The following is a 22,887-nucleotide window of genomic DNA, read 5'->3' as shown; positions in this document are numbered from 1 at the left end:
CTGAAACAGCTTTTTGAAAAATTTATCAAACACAGTTTTTCATCTAAAAGTACTTTTGAAGGGCCAGAAAGTGCTTTCTGGCCCTCCAAAAGCTCCCCCAAACAGGGCCTAAAGCGAGCTCATGTGTGCTTGTTATATTGGAAACCGCAGCCACATCCCTTTCCCATCTTGGATTTTTTTTTTTTTCTTTTCTTTTTGGTTCATGTTCACACTAACTGCGCCATGTCCAAAAAAAAAAAAAAAAAAAGAGAAAGAGAGAAAGAAAAAAGACAACTCAAAGAAGGAAAAAAAAACTAGAGCTCGAGTTCAAAAAAAACTAGCCAGAATGATGAACAGCATGAAAGGCGACCTAATCAGCGGTTCTGTTCGTCTTGCGGTAAACATGCGTGATCTAAAAAATATTATAAATACTCTCTCTCTCTCTCTCTCTCTCTCTCTCTCTCTCTCTATTCATTGTAGTAACACCACTGCTCAAGTGCATCTATAATTGGGATGGACAATGATGCAACATAAAAGGGAAGGTGTAATTGAGATGGACAATGATGCAACATAAAAGGGAAGGTGCAATGAGCGAAATCTGGAGATTTAGCTAGCTCTGACACCGCCAGCTTGCGTTGCAGTTCGTGCCCAGTAGAGGATAGGCGGTGCTCAGCTTTCATTGGAGCCAAACCATTGCTTCTTCGTTTTGGTGCACGAGCTTGGAGAAGAGAGGATGGGTTCTGACCGATGGATATCCTTGTGGTCCCATGGCCACTTGATCTGCTGATGAGATTAAAATGTACCTGTGAATTTGATTTCTACTAGGTCCTCAGATCTGTATATAGTCCAACTCATCAAAGTAGCCCATCTCCTTGTGGCATGGTTTGGGCTTTATGTGATAGCACGACAAATAAACATATACGTATTATAATAGCATCAGATGACAGCTATAATAATACTAATTTAACACTTTATTATTTATGTATTTTAATGCCAGAATCCGGCACACGGGATGTCATCACTAGTTTAATGATATGTATTAATTGGCAAAATTTTTCCCAGGCAAATAAAGCTAACCAATATGATAAGTAAAAAATAAAATTATTTCCTTTGATAAATTACAAATTGATCCAATTATAGCAACAAAATTATAAATTTGAATACATACAAATGTATGTATGTATATTTAGATAGATATATATATGTATGGGAAGCGTCACCAAGTTATCTTTCTCATTATGGACTATGTTTTTTATTTGACAATGAGAGCCTATCTTCCTGAATAAAGTAAGCATGAAATTCAAAATACACATGATATTTATCAAACGAATTTTTGATCGCATTTAGTAGAAAATTAAAGGCATAAGGGCTGGAACAAGCCTTACGCCTGCATAGAAATGTTCAAGAAGTAGGCATAATGAATGACAATTATACTGATTAAATTTGTTTAAGAAAAACATAATTATTCCGAGGAAAAGGTGTCATAAACTTATCATATATATTTCTTCTTCCTTTTTCCATGGATAAAATACCCTCACCCAAAAGAAATTCCGCACATTATTATCAAACATAAATAAGAATAAGGTGCGACATAACTATTTCTTCTTGGTTCCTCCTAGAATTCATATTGTATTTTAAGAAAATACTTTGTGGCTCAAAATTATTATTGTTATTTTTTTTTGTTACAATAAATATTTCATACATTACAAGTATGGATACATTCAATAAAATTAGAAAATAATAGATTATGAAGTACCCTAGACAACTCCTCCTCTTGGGCCCATAAGGTGCTCTTGGAGTGGCAAGCTATATAAGCAGTCATCCAGTCTGCGGCCCTGTTAGCCTCTTTGAATATATGTTTAACTTGAAAGGTCAATTCATTCTTTACCATTGCCCAAATATTCCGAAGCAAAAAAAAAAAAAAAAAAAAAAAGACATTTTAAGAAAAACTTCAGAACCAAATATTCTTAAAAAAAAATGGATGCTCCGTACTAGACTTACCATGAATTCTGCCGAGAGCCTAAATGGTGGTCCCCGACCCCTTTTTTCACATAACGCTTCTTCTTCTTGGTACCAGGCTTGGGGCCCTCTCTGTCACGTTAGTTGAAACTAAGCTCTGACGTACGTGTACTAGGTGTAGATCAGCTTTTGGTTTCCTACCACACTGCACTTGGGGTGTTACTTACGGGAACTGTGGGTGTGGTTTCCGTCTGCTGCAATGGGAAATCAAGTTCGCTTCCGATCCGCCTCAAATACCTGGTACTCAAAACAGCGTTACATGAAGACCGTGCTTAGTGGTTGGAAGCAGGGCATTATTTAGCTTAAAGAAAAAAATAAGGAAAACCTAATCTTTTGTTATTCCGTGCCGTTGTTACCAGCAAATACCCGAAACAGGGAATAGTTGGTACAACAATTGACGACTATAATATGGATGTTTTACATATGAAAAGTTGTTTCCAATAAAGCCACATGCAATCTATTGAAAATGATAGAGGAAAATTTATCATGGTCATACCATTTGTAAGATGACCAATATGCTACTGTTACTAATCTCTTGCATACATGGAACCATCATAATGGCCAATACAGCATTCAATAGACATATATCCATTGTCTACCAACCATTAAGACAAATGGAAATGCCGAATTAAACATTCAATCAGAAGAACTCGAAGCCAAGGTTGAAGAGCTGACAAGGAGAGGCATTCAAACTGAAGCAGAAATCTTCAGTAGTATAAGAATATAAGCTTCACTGTAGAAATTAAAATCCTTACAAACAGGGCTGCTTTGAATAGTAGAGATTGATGAACAATCAAATATCAATATGACTGCAGTTATAGCAGAGGAGATGGCTACAAACAAAGCTTTGGCTGTTGGATTTCAACAATAAACAGAAAATCAACAAAGTTACTATCACTTCAGACTCTCAACTTAATCAAGAACCTTAATGGGCAGCAAGTCAGTCTCACAAGGGCACATCAGAACAAATGAATAAGGACACAAAGTTTAGGTGAAAAAAAAACAAAAAAAGGATCAAATTTAGATGATTCGCGCTGAATCAGGTTGTTAATGATGCTTTGTTGCATCTTGAAAGTAATTCTAAACAGCACCTCCTATAGGACAAAGACTAACCTGAAGTGAAGATCAACCTTCTTATGCCCTGCACCCTTGAATCCATTTTGTTGTTAAGTAACATTTATCTCAGATCTTATCATAAACTAACATTCTTGACTCAGAGGTCACTGGCTTTCTGTACAAGCATGGGCATATCTGCACGAAGAAGAAGAAAGGAGAGGAAAACATTGCCTGTCAAAGTTAGGGCACTCAGGCCAGTCAGTGGCTCTTGTCGGAGCTTAGAACTTGGCAAAGAACTCAGTTCAAGTCCAGTTGATCCTCACAACATATTTATCCAGTCAAAGCCTGATTCCAAGTCCATTTGGTATTCAGAACGGTTTATATCAGCTGATGTGCAACATCCACCCAACTTACACAAAGCTGAAACAGAACAAGCATTTAATGCTTCTCCCATTCGCTCTCTCCAGACAACTAAACTTGATCTTAAATCTCTTAGACCCCAGTTAATAGGAATAAGAGCTACAACACTCGAAAAAATTGGCTATAGAAGGCCCTCAAATCTCTCTGCCACCAAGCCATATCATCTAGTCCCACTTCTCACTGGAAAACGGACGGAATCCTCTCTTTCCCATACCCCTGTTTTGCCCTGGCCTTGGCTGCTGCTGCTGCTGAGAAAAGAACTCAGATGGAATCACCCAAAGCTCAAGCTCACCTTCGGTCTAGTTCAATCTTCTTATTGGAATTTTTGAAAATGAAAACAGAAGATAAAAACAATACCAAACTGGGTTTTTTTCCCTTTTCTTTTTCGCTTTTGTTGCTAGAAGTGGATGAAGGAAGCGGTTTTTATGAGAGCAAGGCCTAATGCTTGAATTCTAGGGTTTCAGAGAACATAACAGAAACGAGTTCTTGATCAATGCAAGATAACTCAGACATGGATTCAGGGATACAACCAAGAATCAAAAGAAACACAACACCTTGAAAACATTCCATCTGATATAATCACCAAGGATAAACAAAACAGATCTAATTCCAGCGCTAAAGCAAAATAATCAGTTGCTAAAAAATTACAAAAGTGTCAGATGAGAACAAGAAACTCGGTATAGAGATATGACTTTAATTAACCAGAGGCTATAGCAGCTTCAAGTGGCAAAAGCTTTATGAATCCGCACCGCATAAGGAACCCATCGCTTGAGCTTATTACAAGATCAAGAACCCTGATCATAAGGGAAACCAAACATAGGTGGGGAGAACCTTGCTGACCTGAACGACGATCACTTGGGAGCGGCGGGAGCGGCAATGGAGGGAGGGGGAGCACCGAGAAGACTGGCCTGCTGCATCTCGAGCTCGTTCATCTGCTGTTCCCGGTCCATCTCGATGATCAGGGGCACCACCAGGACGAGGAAGGTGGTGCCGGCGATCCAGGCGGCGCGTCCAGTGCTCCAGAGGAGCTTCTTGGCGACAGTGGCGGCCTCCGAGGCGGTGCGCTTCCCGCGGGACACGATAAGCGACTGGGAGATGGAGCTCGAAAACCTAGAAAGAACGCCCTTGCCGTCGTCGCTCGTCCCTGGGAGAGAGCCCCTTCGGCCCTGGGAAGAAGACATCGTTGGCTGGGAGAGAAGAGAAGTGGCTTCGCAAGACGGCGATTAGGAGGAAGCTTAGAGGGCGGCGTGGCGAGGAAAACCCTTGGTGAGGGCCTCGGTATATGGTATCAGCGGGATTTCCCGGATATGGGAGGGAAAATGCCGGATAGTGGAAGCAGGGGTGCATGTTGGTCTAGACCAGCCCAGTACTTTGGGCTGGTTTTTATTGAGCTGGGCTCTAAATGGAAGGAGCTAGCCAGCGAATTGGACATGGCTTGGGTGTTGCATGAGCCGAATCGATGACATTGCGGACCAACCTTTCATTTTTAACCCTGTCTCGCCAAATGTAGCCCGCAAGGTAGAGTCGTTTGCTTGCTTATCGAGTTGGAGTAAGGGTCTCCAACCACATTGTCATTTGAGATCAAACAATCCATTTTTTTTTGGGGGGGGGGGGGGGGGGGGGGGGTTTAAAAAATGACTTGGAATATCTCAAAAACCTGACAATTAAAGGATCTACATCCCCTCTAATTCCTTTTCTCCACAATTACACTGGGGGCTCATTTGGTTTGCCAGAAGCATTTTTCCTCTTAAGAATTTGATTTCTGAAAAGCAGATTTCTAGGAAGAGGATACCTGAGAAAATACCTTTGACATGTTTAGTTAATCATGGGAAAGTAATAGATTTCTAGAGTGCTTATGTTTGTTTGACCATCCACTTTTCTGAAAAAAGTTATATATAATTTCTATTATACCTTTAATAAAAATTAGGTCTTTAATGCCTCTTTAATGCTGAAAGGCTTTTTTTGGAAAAAAAATAGAGTGATTCCTGACTCATGGAAAAAACTTTCTTATGAAATGTGAGAATCATATTCCCATGAGAATACAACTTTCTCTTCTCTTTTTTTTGAAAACTCCAACTAAATAAGAGGCATCTCATTACTTTTTCGTTGACCACATTTTCTCTCCTTTTCCCGCGAACCAAACGAGCCCTAGATTTTATGTTGAGAGGCATCATGAAATGCATTACTCCAAACCAATTCTTTTTCAATATTTCAGTTTCAAGCACCAGACTCCTTTGGGTCCACCCTAGAATTTGTCATTCAGTAGAAAAGCACATCAGCATCTCTAGCAAACATTCATCATTGTCCCATTTGCACCAATGGTAAATGAAGCTTTTTACACAGTAATTTTACATAAAAGCACATCAACCTCTCTAGCATCATTCATTATTTTTCGTTTTTTTCCCGTTTGCTCCAATGGTAGATGAAGCTTTTTGCGCAGCAATTTTACATACCCGAGCGTGTTACCTCATTCATTTGGAATACTAGGAGACATCAAGAAATACGACACTGACCCTTTGTTTTATGACCAGTCCTAGTTGAAAAACTCAAACTCATCTTCATGCATAATAAGAACTTCAGAATTGTGAAGTCGGATCCCCAAAAGTAAAGTCACTAATTATTTTATTTAATAAAGGGCCAATTCTTTTATAGATTTCATTTTCACGTTATAAATTTAAAATTTTTTACATGAATACTCTTCTAAATATCGAATTTTGTATAAATATTCTTACAAAAATGATATTTATATGTAAACCTTCATAAAACTCTATTATTGTACAAATGATCATCATATAACAGTTATTTTAACGATATTAATATATATATATATTAAAAATAAAATAAAATTTTATAATTATGCTAATGTTTTTTTTTGGAATCGCAATCTATTTACACGTCTACCCATTAAAAATATTTTAATTATTTTAATTTGAAACTGTTAATTTTTTTAATGCCCTTAAATAGATGGATAAATATGCAAAATAAAAATAAAAAATAGAAAAACAAAACAAATATTTACAAAAATATACATGCAAATATTAATTTTTAAAAAATATTCATGCAAAATTCAATATTTAGAAAGATAGTCATACAAAAAAAAAATTCTAAAATTTAAGTATCGATAATTTCAGGTAATCATGTAGTAACTGTGATATCCAAACCAAAACAACAATCAAACCCAGGCCAATTCGCCATGTTCTCATATAATTATAAAATCATCATTTCTGTTTCAACTCCGGTAGGATACAAGGTCTTTTGGCCGAGAATACGAAGACGCTTAAGAACCACTTCCCTCCGAAGAATATTGTTGCTCCTTTCTCATAACGATTGATGCATCCGAGCACCCGAACCATTTCTTGAACTCGGCGGTAAACTTGCCGATTAACTACAGGAAATGATCTGAGTACAATTCTGTTGCCAGCAGGACAGATCAAGTAATTCAATGATCACTAAACATGAAGTTAACAGATGTTTCTCACCCTCCATCCTAACAAGAGTTGGGCACTGGGAGGATGATAGAATCCACAAATATCTAAACAATTTCAACAAAAAAGTTCATACTGCCAAAAGATTACATGATGACATATCATATCACTAACAGGTTAAACAAGGAGAGTAGAAGAAATGAACGAAAGAAATTTATGATAGCCAACCAGAAACTCATTTAAAGAAGAACAGCATGTGAGAACTCAAACCACGAAGAAGATACAGCTCCTCGGTAAGATCCATTTAATTGACTCTAAAGTACACAGCCAATGATAACAGATGAATGGTTCATCCTGATAACCAAACTGCCTTTAACCAAATTAAGCATGTAAACAATTATGTCCTTCGATTCTCAGTAATAAAAATTTGCTAAAATGTAACTCAACGAGAATCAAACAAACAAAAAAAACTGGTCAAGCAGAACTGATCAAAATGCTTCTTGGTGACTGTCATCCAAATGGAAGCAGCTCTCTGACCCCGTTAAGAAGATGTCGCTGCTGTAGCCCTCCTCCTTGGAGTTGCTTCAGTTCCTAAAAGAGAAAATCCACATGATTTATAAGAATACCAATAAGAGAAACTGAAACCAAAATATTTCAGTTGATATTAAAGTTTCGAGTAATTATAGCCAGTGACCACATAAAACAAGGTTAATATGAAACCATCACGAAAGAGTTGAACAATGACCAAAATGAGCAAAAGACCAAAAGAAATTTACAGATAAAAGATAAATAAGCCACTGGCCCTTTGTTATATAGCCATAAATGCCAAGCAAAAATTGATCGACATATATAGGCCTTGTATGCTAAAAATCAACACAATGATCTGATTCTAGCTTTTGCAGCATACATAAATATTTCTGAATGTCTTCATTCAAAGGGGCAATACCTTCTCTGAAATTGCTCTTGAACCTTCGAGGCAAGTGACGAAGATACCTCATCCTTCCTGTGCCTGTTGTCTTTCTTCTTATGGCCTTCACACTCCAATTATCTGTTACATAATAGATATATAGAATGTTTGTCACTGACAAAAACCACTTCACGGCAAGGTCAAGTGCCAAGTTATCCAATCAATGAAGTTGAAAGTACTAAAACTGCCACAAATTGCTGGGAGTAAGCCACAATGGATTTGGGCCAAAGCATCAGTCATCACAGTGTCTCCTTAATAAGAAACAAAAGGTAGGCTAGAATATGTCATGACAGAAAAATATAGGAACAATTGACAGAGTATTTTGTTGCATTATTTTATTGCACGATTTTAGTACAAATTATTATTCTAGTGGTCTACATATTCTGCACGAAAACAGATCATCAATAATTGATTAAACATGTCCTCAATTTACGTTTTTCCTAGATTTTTTCTTATTTAGCCCCAAATTTTAACTCATTCTACCTTTTTCTTTATTGCTTTCAGATGCCTCACAGACAACTATTACATCTCAGCAAAAAAAAAATGAAATAAAAGTGGGAGTACAAATATTAATCCGTACACAAAATAAGGAAAAAAATTTTAAAAAGGAGAAATTAATTCCCCAACCTCCCGTTGATTGTGGTATAATAGAAAGTTCTTATTGAGCGGAACTTCTATTTCCGGTCCAAACATACCGCTACCCCTAATTCCCGGTCCCTAATAGCGATTTTCATTTTTTAAAATTCCAAAGATGCCCCAAGAATAAGATTTTAAGGGTTGAAATGCAGATATAGGATTCCTGCTATCCCCAAGCCGATTGCGATTCAAAGAAGACTCGGTCAAAAGCAACAAAGTGCAGAGGATTCCTCTTTACGGACCTTCTTTACCTCATATTTTATAGAGAGAGAACCAAAAGGGAAAGAAAAGATTTGGCAAACATAGAAGAAGAGAATTTGCCCACTTCAATTGTCGAAATAAGTTTCCATAAAAAATCTCTACTGGCCAAAAATTCTTTGAATTGCAATCGGCCAGGATATTGGGATCTCGGTAATCGGTATATCAACTTGGAGAAGAATACATAAGAAGCAAGTCGGCCAGGGGATAGCAGGACCTCGACAATCGGCCAGGGGATAGCGGGATGAGTTTCCATAAAAAACTACTTTTGATCGAGTCTTCTTTGATAGCAGGAATTTTGTGCCGCATTTCAACTGTTAAAATCTTGTTTGTGGGGCATCTTCGAAATTTTAAAAAATGAAAATCACTATTAGGGACCGAAAATTAGGATTAGCAGAATGTTTGGTCCAAAAATAGCAGTTTCGATCAATAAGTACTTTCTGTTATACCACAATCATCGAAAGGATGGGGAATTAATTTTTCTAAAAAATTATATATCACAAGCCCTCTGAACCGGTTGTTATAAAACTGGTCAATAGAGACTAAAAGTTAAATTCCAGTCCAAGGATGGACTGGACTTTAACTTCCAAAAAAAAAAATTGAACCAGCGTGGGGCAACAATCATTTCATCCAATATTTCATTCCCTTCACGCAGTAGCATGCGTTGCACATCTCATGCCCTTGTGACCATTGCCCAGAACCGCCGCCGCTTAAACAGTTTGCCCCTTTTAAATGCTCCTTTTAAATGATAGAACGCTTTATTGAAAAAATTAACAGCTAGAGAGATTTAAACACTCATATCACCTTCAAAGAAAGCGCTAGATTTACTAAATCGAGGCAAAGTTACAGAGAAATTACGCACAAATTTTATAAAGATAAAACAGCGCCCATCAGTCTGCGGAAATTATCCAAATTTTTGCATTAAAGAATAAAACAGAATTTCGTGTTGCGATTTCGTGGATTTTCCAACAAAGAAAATTCACCAAATCCATCAGATCCATGAGTTGCTGATAAGACATCAACATAACTAGTACATGCCCTAAACAATATCTTAATCCACTAAAAAACTCAAAAAAATAAAAAGAGCCAAAAAAAGAAAAGTATCAAAAGATTGCGACTGGATCGGTGAGAGCACTTACACTTGCGGATTCGCGCAGAGGGGTATCCACAGGAGGCGCAACGGCTCTTCTGGAGGTGGAAGCTCCTGCGGCCACACCTCACGCAGAGCGTGTGGGTCTTGTTCCTCCTCTTGCCGAAGCTCCCCGTGCCCTTCCCCTGCCATCAAACCAAACAGAGAAAGTAAAAGCCGCCGCTCAGAGCAAGGATTAGCGAAACACCGAGAGGAATCCCCATGGGATCGGCTTTACCATTTTAGAACGGCGTTCTTCCCGGTCGCACCTTCTGAGATTGGCTCGGCGGCGGACGCGAGAATGAGAAAGAAGCGCGCACTCACCAAAACCCTAGCCGGCGGAGCAGCGAATCTTATAGCCTTTTGTCTTGTACTGTTGCCCTCTATCTTTGGGAAAATTACAGAAAGGCTTCGTCAAATCCAATGGCCGTGATTTGAGATCAACGGACAAGCAAATTCTAGCCGTTAATTGAACCGTACATGGAGGAACCAAGGTTCGTCATGCAAGGGTGATAACGGCAGTTAGTAGTCCAGGTTTGATCAAACTCGTACCAATATAGTTTGAGATTAAAAAATATGCTGCTATAAGAATAATGCTCTAAAATAAAAAATAAAACATAATGGTCAATAAAAAATATTTTGTGATTGTTGATTGAGTGACAAATCATTTTCTTTGATACTTTAGAAATTTAAAATTATGAATATTAATTTATATGGATGAATGCCAAAAATGCTACATAATGATCGTCACTGTTAATATATAATGGCCATTGTACTAAAATGGCAATCAAATATTTCTTATTGTTTGAACTTAGTCCTATAGCGTGTGAATGAGTGTGGTTTGATAATGGATTTTAGGAGGTGGAAAATACCTCGAAAACTCTCCCTATAGTTGTAAGGATTATATCATATATTTAGCTGAGTCATATGATAGTCTCTTTCCAATGCCAACAAGAAAAAAATCTAAAACTATTTTCAATGATCATCGTTCAAAACTATATTATAAATATCTTGATGAATGATCATTATCGAATGAACTTAGATCTCATTTAAAAGAAGACAAGATGTTCTAAGATCTTGATCAATGCATGGAGTCTACAATATGTTGATATAAAGAGCATTCTCAAGTATTCATTTTGTATTTGACCTGTGATATAATAAAAACAAGAAGTTGAGCTTGTGTATTTATGGTTTCTGCTCTTTTGAAATAAAAGAAAAAAATTAATCTGCATATCATTATAAAAAATTATAAAATTCATGTCCAATTATTTGATTATTTTTATAGGCATATTTTTAGTTGATTTCATCTCTTTTCAGTTTTATCCCACCAAATTCTTTTGAATCATTAACGAATATCAAAAAATATTTATAGATTGTATTTACAGATGTTCTGGCACTAATCTTAAAAAAAGGAAATGATTAGAAAACTACAATAGCTACATTTAGAACAAAAATTCAAAGTAAAATTTAATTTCTTTGATTGCATTTCACTTTAGTATAAATGTTTTATAGGTTGTGTATGCAACGACGTATAGCGTAATTTATCTGCATGTTCTTACAAAATGGAAATTGGGAGGGTTATGAGATCCAAGGATTCTATCATCCAAGCAAGAAGCACCAACCTCAAGTATATCATAAAGTTATCGGATTGTGACATTATACAAATTTAACTATGCTTGACAGCCTATTGGGGCAAATGGAAGAAGAAAAATTGATTAGGCTGCCAATGAGCCATGCCAGACTCAACAACTTGAAAATGCGTTTGAAAAAGCGAAAAAAAAAAAGAAGAAGAAGAAGGGCACATGGGAAGGAAGACGGTGAAGAAGTTTTACCAAACATGGCTTAAAAAAAAGAAGAAGAAGTTTTACCAAACCTGGCTAAAATTAAGCTTAAACTAGCTTAACCTGCTCTAGCTCTTTAAGATCCCAATGAAAAGAGAAGCTACCATGAGGCTGAGTTATTTTTTTGCAAAATAAAACCACCTCTACTCAATGTGACTGGGATTTGATTATCAAATTCTTTGGTTGTTTTTTTAGTAGGCTTTGGATTTTCTACAACATCAAGTTTGGGATATAATAGTCATTTGCATATAACCCGCGTAATGCATGGAATGTAGTTTTTTCTTTTTTCAACTATTATTGAATAGAGTATAGAATAGATAACAAAATTAGAATAAAAATCAATAGATACAAGAGCCCAATTTTTTTCTAAAATAAATTTTGATGTTAATATTGTGATATTATAATACCATACAAATTTCTAATAGTGAATGTACATCTATCAATGTAGTAAAATAATATATTATTATAAAAAATAAGATCATGATCCAACCTTTAGGAGTTATTTAAATACATTACAGCAAGACCATTAATGATCATACCTTCATTTTTAAGTAAGATCATGATTGTAAAAATGTAATAGAGTTGAGCAAAATATTAGAGTAATCTAATGAGCCACTTAGGATATGGGTAGGGTATAACATTAATGAAAAATATTTTTCACTAGTATCTGCATACATTAAGCAAATATAGTTATTAATAATAAATTTTTATATTTAATAAAGTTTAATGAGCTAATAAATTTTTATTGATGATAATATATCCAAATATAAAAATTTATTAATAATGTTATTAAATGGATGTCTACGCGGCAAATGGAGAGCTTGCACAAGTAGAATCTCCCTTTCCGTGTGTGTGTGTAAAAAATAGATGCATGCCAAATAATATTTAAAATATAAGTACAAGCAAAGAAAAATTATAGCAAGCAGACTTGCCCATGACATGGATGATTATGCCAAAAAAAAAAAAAAAAAAAAGCTTTCACAAGCTAATCATGGCACACAACTATCAATCATGCTTGCCCTTATTTTATTAACAAAAATATTTTTAGCCAAAATTTATTCAAAAATACAACCAAACAAAAATAAAAATAACTTATTATTATTATTATTATATACTTTTTGGCTAGTTTTTTAAAGCAAAATTTTGGTACAAGATGGCATTATTATTTTAATTGACATAACCCGTCATGATCCATTTTTTATGAGTTAGGATATCATAAAAAAAACTATATGGAGGATATTTTAGTTAATTATGCTGGTACAATCAAAATAATCAAAGATCCTAGTATTTGCTTTTCAAAATTATTAGCAAGAAACTGATATAAATATATTTAAATTTTAAGCCCAACTCGTGCAAAACACTTTTGTTTTGGGACCGCTTGTCTCTCCCTCTTCCCCTGTCGGTTCCCCATTAAGGCATTGCCATCTCTATTGCGCCGGGCTCGGATTGGGTGTGCTCGGGCTCGATTTACGTCGGGCCCATTTGGCCATGGACCCAGAAAAACAAACAAGAAAGAAAAAAAGCCCAACCTACCAAAGAATTTATCCGTGTCTAAGTCCAAAATCCGACCGGCCTTGGTTTCAAACGAAGCATTTCGTTAATCCGTTAATCGCGCACGTTCTAAGGCTAGGATTGAAAGCTTGCGTGATGGAGTGGAAGAAATATTTTGAAAACGAAATATAACGACAATCAGAATAGGGATGGCACGTGGAAGACTGATAAAATCGAAATTTCAGCCGATGATGCGCTGAATTGGGGTCAATGTGCCGCTGAATCTTAGGTCTACATTACATCGGGACTTCATTTCATCAGCAGTAAGAATGTTTCAGAGAATCACATCCGTCCATTTAAAATTTCTCGTGCACCGTACGCAACGTAACTCTGCTTCAAGAAAAACGCGCCTAATGCGTCAACGCCGACCGCTTCCCATTTTTCTGTGAGGGTATCTTCGGAAATCCGTCTGACCTCCCACCGTCACGTCCCCGTATATACGTACACGAATTCCCATCCGAAGCGCGGCGAGAGAAAGAGGAGGGCAGAGGAACTGGGAAGGGACCTCGGTATCTCCTCGCCACCACCGTGTACGCTTCCTCGATTCGAGCTGAGATCTAGGGTTTCTGGGGCCAGGCCTAGGGTTCCGATCGCTCTGCTGTAACGATGCTCTCATTGAGGGAGAAGGTGGCGGACAAGCTCTATCGTCTTCTTGCGGACTCGCCATCCTCGCCTTCCCCTCCGACTGCCGACTCCCCCATCGCTCGCGACGAGTCTCAGGTAATGCCGCCCGCTCGATGCTTACCTTACATTGCTTTCTGTTTGTGGGAAATATTTCATCTCTTCTTGCGTGATGGGTCACGGAATCCGATGGTACATTCCTTTTTGTAGCATTCAATTTCTCTAATCTTAGGGATTTCAAGTTGAAATCAAGATAACTTTTGTGTTTCTTTTGATCGATGTATTCTTGACGTCTGTGTCATCAGATGAATATTGTGAATTGACCTATTAGCTGTTGGAGGGGCATCAATTCTTTATTTTTAATCTGGGTATTTTAATTGGCTTTTTCTTTTTTATATAATTATTATAATGAGAACCTATTAGCTGTTCGTGGGATGCCCTTAGTATCTATGGCTCTCCTTTTTCTTTGGTCTGTTTTAAATAATTAGTATAACGATACTTTATAGAAAGGGTGGATGCTCTCTGTCTTTTTCGCGAGTAGCAATAATGCCGTGGACTTTTAAAGTAACTTTCTCAGAAAAGATCAACTTGATGCCTCAACATTAGGGTTTGGGATTTATTTACAGGACATTTTGGCTTGATCTTTGATCACGAGAGCTTGACAGGTATATCATATCAACAAAAGTTTTTATAGAAGGTTAAGAGAAGGAAGCCCTTTCTGGTAGAAAACTTGGAGAGTCCTGATTCCAGATCAAGAACTTAGCACGGGGAAATTTCAACAACAGGGAATTTCCAGAGATCGTTGGGCCATTGAAATGTGAGAACGCGGCACAACTTGATTTTTTGATGGAAGAAAAAGGGAAATTTCTGATGCAGTATGAGAATACTAGTGTATAAGAAATTTCAAATGGAAGGGAGTGGGGGAGGCAGTAAGTCAATTGAAAGATGACAAATCTATAAATAGAACTTTTCTATGAACATTTCTAGTTTGCTTTAGAAAGTGCTCGCTGCTCAGTGTCAGGGATTGGGAGTAAGGGAGCATGGTGATTTTTGTTGCTCTTTTAGAATTTTAACTTGTCAAATAAACAATGTAAGCTTTCAAGTGGTGGTTAAAATCTTAATGTTAGCTTAGGTTTTAATCAGGTTTTTGTTTAGCTAATCCTATGAGGTGCTAACTAAGAATGATGCCACTATTGTCTTAAATGATGTGTAGGTTACCCCAAATTTTTCATGAAAGCGTATATATTCCATTATAAATTACTCACAATTTTATTTCTGAGAATTAGCAACTTAAAATCATCAGTTATGCTTGAGTAAAATGAATCTTAACCATTTATATGAAGACGAGAAAAAAAATAAAAAAAGAGTGCACAAAACAGTTGGGTTGGTAACTGAGATGGAGAGATTTCAGGAAATATTGGGAAGCAAATTTAGAAAGGTAGTTGATGTCTAAAATGGTACGATTTAACTGTAGTTAACTAACGAATAAGAACATGACACATCATTAGTGATAACTGGGGAATCACCTTAACGATAACATTTCTCCTTTTTCTATTTTTTTCTTTATTTTTAGTTTCTTGATAGTCAGATCAGCAATAGGTTTTAATGTTTTGGATGCTCAGACGAGCACCAATTTTGCTTTTGTTCTGACTTTTAGGTTTATATTTTAATGTATACACAACCTCAATGTGTATTTTCATCCATGTTCAAAATGACATGTTCCTTAAGTAGTTTATAGTTTTACTTTGTCATATAGTTTTTGAAGTGTAGGGTATTCTGCAGCATATGAAATAACTATAGATTTTTTTTTAATTACGTAATTGAGTTTTAAAACAATTCTCATCCGACTTGATCAATAATATACAATCCTATGGTTGCTTCTGTTTTGAACAATGTTGCTTAGAAAAATATTGTTAACTTTGACTTGAATGATCATACTTGGATTAAAACTTGATCTCCATTCTTTTGAAACCTGCCTGGATTTTTAACAAATATATTTTCTTGCTTTCCATGCCCATCATGTTGAATGTCTTGATCATTTCTTTCTACATGAGATTTGGATGACCTGCTAGTTAACAAAGATATAGTTTGAGGGAAAAACCTCTTAATTATTGATGAGATGAGATGACGATAAGGCTTTGCAGCATTGTTTTGTTACCTGTGCTGATAATTTATATATGTATGTCGTCATCATTGTTAAAAATGGAGCAAAATTCTTCTGAAGATGTAAGATTGATTCTTTTATCCATATAAAACCTAGCTATGATGACTGATTGGTGTCCCTCATGTCATGACTGCTTCAATCCACTCCTTTGTTCTATATGACACTTTAGCTGAACCTCTTTCCTGATTAAGCAATTAAGCAACTAATTTCCAAAGAAGTGACTGCATGATGCCAAATTACCCATTTCCATATCCCAGGATCGAGTGGGTGAATAAGTTTTAATTAGAGGATGCAAATGTCTGGCTTCTTGTTTTTTTTTGACATGTGTTATTCTAGTTTAACATTTTATTATCAGTCGATTACCCTATCTTTGCATGTTAAAGTGCTAAGGTTTTATTGACAGATCCATCTTATCTTTTCCTGTGAATTTTCGTTTGTACTTGATTCCTTGCAATGCTTTATTTGATTGTAATAACTAATCCTTACTAGCATGGGTTATACCACTCTACTCTTGAAGATTGATTTTCACTTAACAAAAATTCAGATTCCAGAATGAAGCAGAATGCATTAATGATCTCTGTTCCATCAAATTTGCATCTTCACTTTTATATTTTCTTATCCAAACTCAAATCATACAGCATAAACATTTCACATTGTGCAGGCAGTGTCCTTTTCTTCAGAGGAATTTACCACTTCCAAGACATCTACTTTCTCTTCATACATTTTATCTCTTCTCCCTACAAGATCTGACATTGATGCAGAGAAGCCAAATTCACCTGCTCGTCGACACAGTAGAAGAACATTATCGTCTTGCTTGTTGCCTGCACCATTGGATTGTAGTGAGGACTCCAGAAATGAAAGTGATGAAACAGTTGAGATTTTGAAAGAAAAGCTAGACCATGTCTCCGAAAGGAATATTAACAGATCTAATGGAACTGAAGAAGCATCAACTTCACATGATTCTGGAGAATATGTTTCATATCTTTCAGAAAAGTCTGCATTTATATCTGCAGATTTGTTTGAGTTTTTGCAGTCATCCCTCCCTAATATTGTGAAAGGGTGCCAATGGGTTTTGTTGTATAGGTAATGTGTTGTCAATAGATTATTTACAAATGGTACTTAAAGTTTTTTTTTTTTTCTCATTTTTTCTTTTCCCTGATTTATTATTGCTCTCTGCAAATGAAGGGCAGTACGTGGAGACATGGGATATCACTTCACACGCTTCTTCGTAGGAGTGTTAATCTCCCGGGCCCATGTTTACTAGTGAGTGTATTCTTGCTCCTAGACAAGATTTTTTTCGGGTTATCTCTTAAATTTTAAGTGCTCTTTATTTCTGTGCTTAGGAGCTTTTGGTTTTGTGGTACTGCCAGACATGTGCACATGCACATCCACGTAAATGCATATATTGTTAAATAATTATTTTGAGATATTTTTGTGCTTTCTAGATTGCAGGGGATATGAAAGGTGCTATATTTGGTGGTCTGTTGGATAGCCCTCTAAAACCTACAGCCAAAAGAAAATACCAGGTGAGTCTCTAAATTTTTTCATACTGCAATCATCTGATCTTGTTATGATCCCTTTGTTTGCTTATGTTGCTTTTCCACTGTCTTGAAGTTTACATTCATCATATTGTTTTTGGATAGGGGACAAACCAAACATTTGTATTTACTACCATTTATGGGGAGCCAAGACTCTTCAGAGCAACCGGTATTCATCTTACCATCAAATAATCCATTCTTTTTCCTTTGCTGCATGTTGACCTCTATGCATTCAAAAATTCATAAAAGTATGTCTTTCTCAAACTCATCACAGTGCCTTATGTTTAAAGGAAGTTTTGCAGTAGAGTTGGATGGTGGCATTAGGATCTAATTCAGAAAAAGATATATTAAATTCATGTTTTACTGGTATTTGGAAAAGAGAGCTTCTGAAAGAGGTTTTATAACTTCAGTTTTGCCAGAATCTATGGCAAAAATGGTATATCTTTCACCGGAAAACTCTTACACCTCAACTATCTCTTTAGATGTCAGGACAATATTAGCATCAACTGTTTGTGAGTTGCTGTTGGTTGGAATTTTGTGTCCTTTTATATTAACTGAAGGTTCAACAGTCAGATTCTATTAGCACACAATGTTCTCATATTTGTGGCTATCATAAAATCTTATTTGGTTCCATGGTGTCATCTGTAAGAAAATTGACAAAAGTTCTATAAGCCCGGTTATTCTGCATTACACTCTTAATTTCCTTGCACTCATGAATGCGAGTTTAGCGAATGTCATATATGTGCTCTTCGATGATACTTGTTAACTGTGAAGAAATATCTGGAGGTTTTATGGAAAAATAAACTTGCACCGATAATATTAGCACATTTTGTGGTGTCTGGTGATGAATCAAATATTCAAAATTTCAAATACATAAATGTTAAAACAGAGAATATGAGCAGGGAAAATGGTAGGCCTTACAATTGTATGAGGAAATCAGTCTAAACCACTGATGGCATTAACTGTCATATAATTTTTTATGTTATAGTATACACATAAAAATGTATCAATGAACCACAAGCGAATTATATGTACCGGTATCATGAAGAAATTGTATCTAAGGAACCTGACAACAATTCATAGTATGGCATTTAGGTAGCATGGCAAGGACATTTTTTTTCCCTCCTGAATATGGTGAAGAGACCCATTAAGAGAGGATCGTTTCACATTGCCAAATTTACACGTGACTACCACCCACAGTCAAGAAAATAGTTTAATGGTCTTGCCTAAACATGTATCTGATTTGAAATTCAATCTCATATTTTGGATCTTTAAATTCTATTAGCCTGCTAAGAAGTGAATATGTTTATCTTTTGATGGGTGATACCATAAATTATGAACCTTACCCCAGATGGATGGGAAAGGCTTGTTGGTACTTTTTTTACTAGGTTTGCTATTTCTGAAGAGAGAGATGAAAAAGAAAAGATGATCTAAGTGCACATGTTCTGCAGATTCTGCTAGAAGTCTGTTTTGTACACATCTATTTACTTTGTTGCAACTTATTAAATTCATGTTATTTCTTAGCAGGTATAACTTTGCTGTGTATGCTTTCTGTAGTAATCAAGTTGATTTGGCTGTGATGGAAATTTCAGATATAAGAACTCTTAGCCTATCTATATGGTGCACAAGTGACATCAAATGGAATATTTTTTAGCAGAACATGTGTATCTAGCAGCTAATGTAACCCAAGCATTGCCAAATTTCTTCTGTGGAAAAAATTCTTCTTAATCATCTTTCCTCCCCTTTCTCTCTCTAATATTGGGATACTACACAGGTTCAAATCGGTACTATTACTTGTGCTTGAATGATCTATTGGCATTTGGTGGGGGTGGGAACTTTGCATTACGCCTTGATGAAGATTTGTAAGTAAACTATTTTTTTGTCAATAATGCAGTATTTCTAGAGATTGAAATTCAAATGACATCTGCATCCGTCAAATAATACAGACTTGTATGACCTTGCATTTTTTTTATGGATCTCATAATTGCAGCTTATAAATTATTTTCTGCTAACTTTTTCTTTCTTGTCAAAAAGATTACATGGAATGAGTGGCCCGTGCGAAACCTTTGGGAACTTATGTTTGGCTCATAGCGAAGAATTTGAATTAAAGAATGTTGAGGTAATATTTGTAAACTTATCAGAAGGTAGATATGGTACCTCAGCATTGTTAGAAGTCTTTATTGTTTATATTGGTGTGTTTTTTTGGAGTTTTTATCCTTTTTTTCCCCTTTTCAAGTGGTGCCGGCATGTTGCATCTTGATAGTTTGGATGATATTATCTTTCTAGTTGACAGGTTAATGATAATCACAAATGATAACCATTATCCACATAGGCATGCCATTTTCTAAACCATATTCATGCTGCATTCTTGCATCACATAAACACTTTGTCACCACATGGGCAATCTTTGCTTGATTTAATACTAGAACAAAACATCTAAATAATTTTACATTGCTGCCTTTTCTTATGATTGAATCATGTTCTTTTGGTCCTTAATTTTACATATTCATGAGTAAGATGATTGGAGGAATTAGAAAAACGAAGAAAATTTAGTAGAACGAAACATCTAAATAATTTTGCATTGCTGCCTTTTCTTATGATTGAATCATGTTCTTTTGGTCCTTAGTTTTACATATTCATGAGTAAGATGATTGGAGGAATTAGAAAAAGAAAGAAAGTTTAGAAGAAGAAGAAGAAAGGAAGTTACAAAGGAACATATAAAAGGCCATCAAAACGCCCCTAGATGGGGGCTGACCAGTTAGGGAGTTTGGGGACTGACCGGTTTGGGAGTTTGGGAATGAGATAAAAGATAAAGTGATAAGGGAGAGAAAGGAATGATGCTCAATTTCGATCCCAAGCTGTGCTTTCTGTTATATTTCTTCGAAGATCCATCCCTTAGGTGGTTAAGGAGTTTTTATATTGGTTATGGCTCAACATATAATCCCCAGGTACATATAGCTATGGCCAACTGTAGAATGATATGCTTATAGTGCTTTTCCATCCCAATTCTAACTTAATATACAACCTTCCATTTTCTATTCCTTTTGTAATGATGGAGCTTATACATCTATAATGTCTAGTTTGGAGTAAGTACACAAATGCCAAGGGCACCTGAAACTTTATGAGGAAATTTACTTGTTAGTTCCTTGGCCTAGCATAAGGAGTGACTAGTTATTTGTCATTTTCCTAAGTGATCACTAACTATTATATATTTTACTAGCTCATGCAAAATTCGTTTCTTGCATTATATATTGTTGCTTGGTTTTAGAATACATCTTCGCAAAACTTCACTGAAAATCTTTTTTCGTATATTAAATTTTTTTAAGCCCTAAATCCATGTGCTATGCAAGTCAGTTAAGCATTTTTTCTGTGCACTGAATCTGGCAACTAGACCTTTTCTTTTCTTGGTTTTCCATGTTAGTAGGTGCCTACCAATGATGTATAGTACTAGTAGTAGGCCTCTGATCAAAATGAGATAAAAACCAATTTATATCTGCAAATCTTTGCAAAACTTTTGTGTAGCTGAAACATTATTCCTTTTGCTGGAGCTCCCTGGATACACTGTCTGATAATGCGAATTTTTGGGAGAATGCACAAACCAGCCCTGCCTATAACAAACCAGTTGTATAATCAACTTGTCACATAAGAATGCATATTCAGGATCAGTTGATGCATCTAAAATTTTGTGTAGTATGCTTTGCTTATTGGGATCTGTCAGTTGAATTCAAACTTCAATACCAAAGAAAGTAAAGCTAAATAAATTCATGATGTGTCCTCGATTGCTAATTGATCTTTTATTTCAAGACTAGTAAATTCCAGATATATGAATGTGCTTTAGACCCTCGTATGAATTGATCTCATGCAAAAATAGCAAAATGCTAAATTTGACGTTATATGTCTTTTATTTAATTTTAATGAAATTGCACTAGATTGAGTCTGTGATCTATTAAGATTGAGAGACCTGACACCCTGACATTTTGGATCATCCGCTGCTGCACCCAATCTGCAGACCGGCTATATCCATTTAATGCCTGTTGTTGCACGATAATGTTTTGATATGCTGCATTCGTTAATAAATTTCAGTGTTATTTAAAGCTTTATTGGGCACCAGTTGCTCAATATGTAGGTATTGCATGAGACATCTCTCAGTTTCTTGCCTTCTGTCTTTGCAGCTATGGGGTTTCGCTCATTTGTCACAATATCGCACATAACTGTTGGTAGGATGCCGTTACTTTTGTTGTATATCATTTTGTTCGTTGGTTTCTACGTTTCTTTAGGGCAAGGATCCTCATTTGAATTGCTTTTGTTGCAAAATTTCTTTAGTTGGATGTCATTTGATGTGTTGCCATCTTCAATTCTGGGTAACCTGTCGAAGTCTGTGGAGAGGTTGTACTCTAATTCTTTGTTCTCGAGTGGTTATGTTGAGCCTTTTTATGATCCGCCTGTTGAATGATCACAAGCACAAAAAGATTAAAAAAAATCAAGTGCCATCCCGGGATCCGTTGATGGTCTTATTGGTTGTGGGGATAAAGAATCATGCCAGAGATCTAAATAAAGATCTGCAGTTGCTTCTATGGTTCCATGCTTGACATTCACGGGAGGTATTTTCCAGCTGGTTGGTCTTGTCTAGATAGAGGTGAACGATATGATGATCTATCTGGCAGTGGTGAACTATATGATGATCTATCTTCGGTGGCTGCTCCAGTGTGATTTTTAGGCCACTGTCAATTTGTAGGTAACTTTTGATTTTATAATTTAGATTCAAATTATTGCTTGAAATAGACAGATTGATGTGCACATTTAGGCCTTGTACCATATTGACAACTCAAAGAAGCATGGAACATAGTCTGAGCAGTCACAGCAAGCGTTTGCTGGAGGTGCAGTTACATTTCCAGAAACCAGTCTACCATCATCTTGATTGGCATTTTGATCTGCCTTCCCCCCTACAATTATGCCAGAACCATTTTGCATTCAACCACGCGTTTATCTGGATGGATCAGTCCATGCTTCCCCCTCCTGGTGGCCGTGGTCCATCAATTTGGTCGGGCCTGACCGACCTCGATTACTTGAATTTCAACCCTCTTTGACCGGCTCCTCCTCTCGGCTTTTTATTCAGGTTAAATCTTGAAAATCGGGTCGGAGTCTCAGGTGTGTTTCAAGTCTGGTCAGGTCATGGCCCAACCCATCGATAGGCTCAGGCTGTACTCTCTGATTCAACTTATTCTCCCATCTATCAATTGCTGCTCGCTTGGTGTTTCAAAAATCAAAACATCACTTTTTCTC

The 22,887-nt window shown here is 36.3% G+C and overlaps 3 protein-coding genes across 4 annotated transcripts; 1 reads left to right on the top strand and 2 right to left on the bottom strand.

Annotated features, from left to right (window-relative positions):
* Positions 1–1,625: 1,625 nt before the first annotated feature.
* LOC113462527 (mitochondrial import receptor subunit TOM9-2-like) lies at positions 1,626–4,775 on the bottom strand. Its single transcript, XM_039121385.1, has 3 exons — positions 4,315–4,775; positions 1,981–2,235; positions 1,626–1,861 (listed from the first exon to the last, which is right to left on the bottom strand). Exon 1 carries the CDS (start codon positions 4,653–4,655, stop codon positions 4,326–4,328), a length of 330 nt encoding a protein of 109 aa, XP_038977313.1. The 5' UTR covers positions 4,656–4,775; the 3' UTR covers positions 1,626–1,861; positions 1,981–2,235; positions 4,315–4,325.
* Positions 4,776–7,119: 2,344 nt separating this feature from the next.
* Positions 7,120–10,236, bottom strand: LOC103703893 (60S ribosomal protein L37-3-like). The gene is made up of 4 exons (XM_008786934.4): positions 10,128–10,236; positions 9,900–10,035; positions 7,846–7,947; positions 7,120–7,490 (listed from the first exon to the last, which is right to left on the bottom strand). Exons 1-4 carry the CDS (start codon positions 10,128–10,130, stop codon positions 7,441–7,443), a joined length of 291 nt encoding a protein of 96 aa, XP_008785156.1. The 5' UTR covers positions 10,131–10,236; the 3' UTR covers positions 7,120–7,440.
* A 3,461-nt stretch (positions 10,237–13,697) lies between these two features.
* Positions 13,698–22,383, top strand: LOC103703894 (oxidation resistance protein 1). 2 transcript variants are annotated; one of them, XM_008786937.4, is made up of 9 exons: positions 13,698–14,001; positions 16,728–17,149; positions 17,257–17,329; positions 17,512–17,592; positions 17,710–17,773; positions 19,379–19,466; positions 19,639–19,723; positions 21,777–21,821; positions 21,928–22,383. In XM_008786937.4, exons 1-8 carry the CDS (start codon positions 13,888–13,890, stop codon positions 21,813–21,815), a joined length of 966 nt encoding a protein of 321 aa, XP_008785159.1. In that variant the 5' UTR covers positions 13,698–13,887; the 3' UTR covers positions 21,816–21,821; positions 21,928–22,383. The 2 variants fall into 2 exon arrangements, with proteins under 2 accessions (XP_008785159.1, XP_008785158.1); XM_008786936.3 differs by having other exon boundaries at positions 13,699–14,001; positions 21,777–22,383.
* Positions 22,384–22,887: the final 504 nt, after the last annotated feature.

Source organism: Phoenix dactylifera, unplaced genomic scaffold (assembly GCF_009389715.1).
Source record: "Phoenix dactylifera cultivar Barhee BC4 unplaced genomic scaffold, palm_55x_up_171113_PBpolish2nd_filt_p 001054F, whole genome shotgun sequence".
Classification (NCBI taxonomy): domain Eukaryota; kingdom Viridiplantae; phylum Streptophyta; class Magnoliopsida; order Arecales; family Arecaceae; genus Phoenix; species Phoenix dactylifera.
This window is presented reverse-complemented; position numbering and strand designations above follow the sequence as displayed.

Excerpts from the sequence above, each read along its gene's own strand:
- LOC113462527 (XM_039121385.1), bottom strand. The coding sequence starts at position 4,655 with ATGTCTTCTTCCCAGGGCCGAAGGGGCTCTCTCCCAGGGACGAGCGAC.
- LOC103703893 (XM_008786934.4), bottom strand. Across the intron at positions 7,948-9,899 it reads CTCTGCGCGAATCCGCAAGT|ATAATTGGAGTGTGAAGGCC; the intron begins GTAAGTGCTCTC and ends ATTATGTAACAG. Across the intron at positions 7,491-7,845 it reads CAAGAGCAATTTCAGAGAAG|GAACTGAAGCAACTCCAAGG; the intron begins GTATTGCCCCTT and ends TTTCTCTTTTAG.
- LOC103703894 (XM_008786937.4), top strand. The coding sequence starts at position 13,888 with ATGCTCTCATTGAGGGAGAAGGTGGCGGACAAGCTCTATCGTCTTCTT. Across the intron at positions 17,593-17,709 it reads CAGCCAAAAGAAAATACCAG|GGGACAAACCAAACATTTGT; the intron begins GTGAGTCTCTAA and ends GTTTTTGGATAG. Across the intron at positions 17,774-19,378 it reads AAGACTCTTCAGAGCAACCG|GTTCAAATCGGTACTATTAC; the intron begins GTATTCATCTTA and ends GATACTACACAG.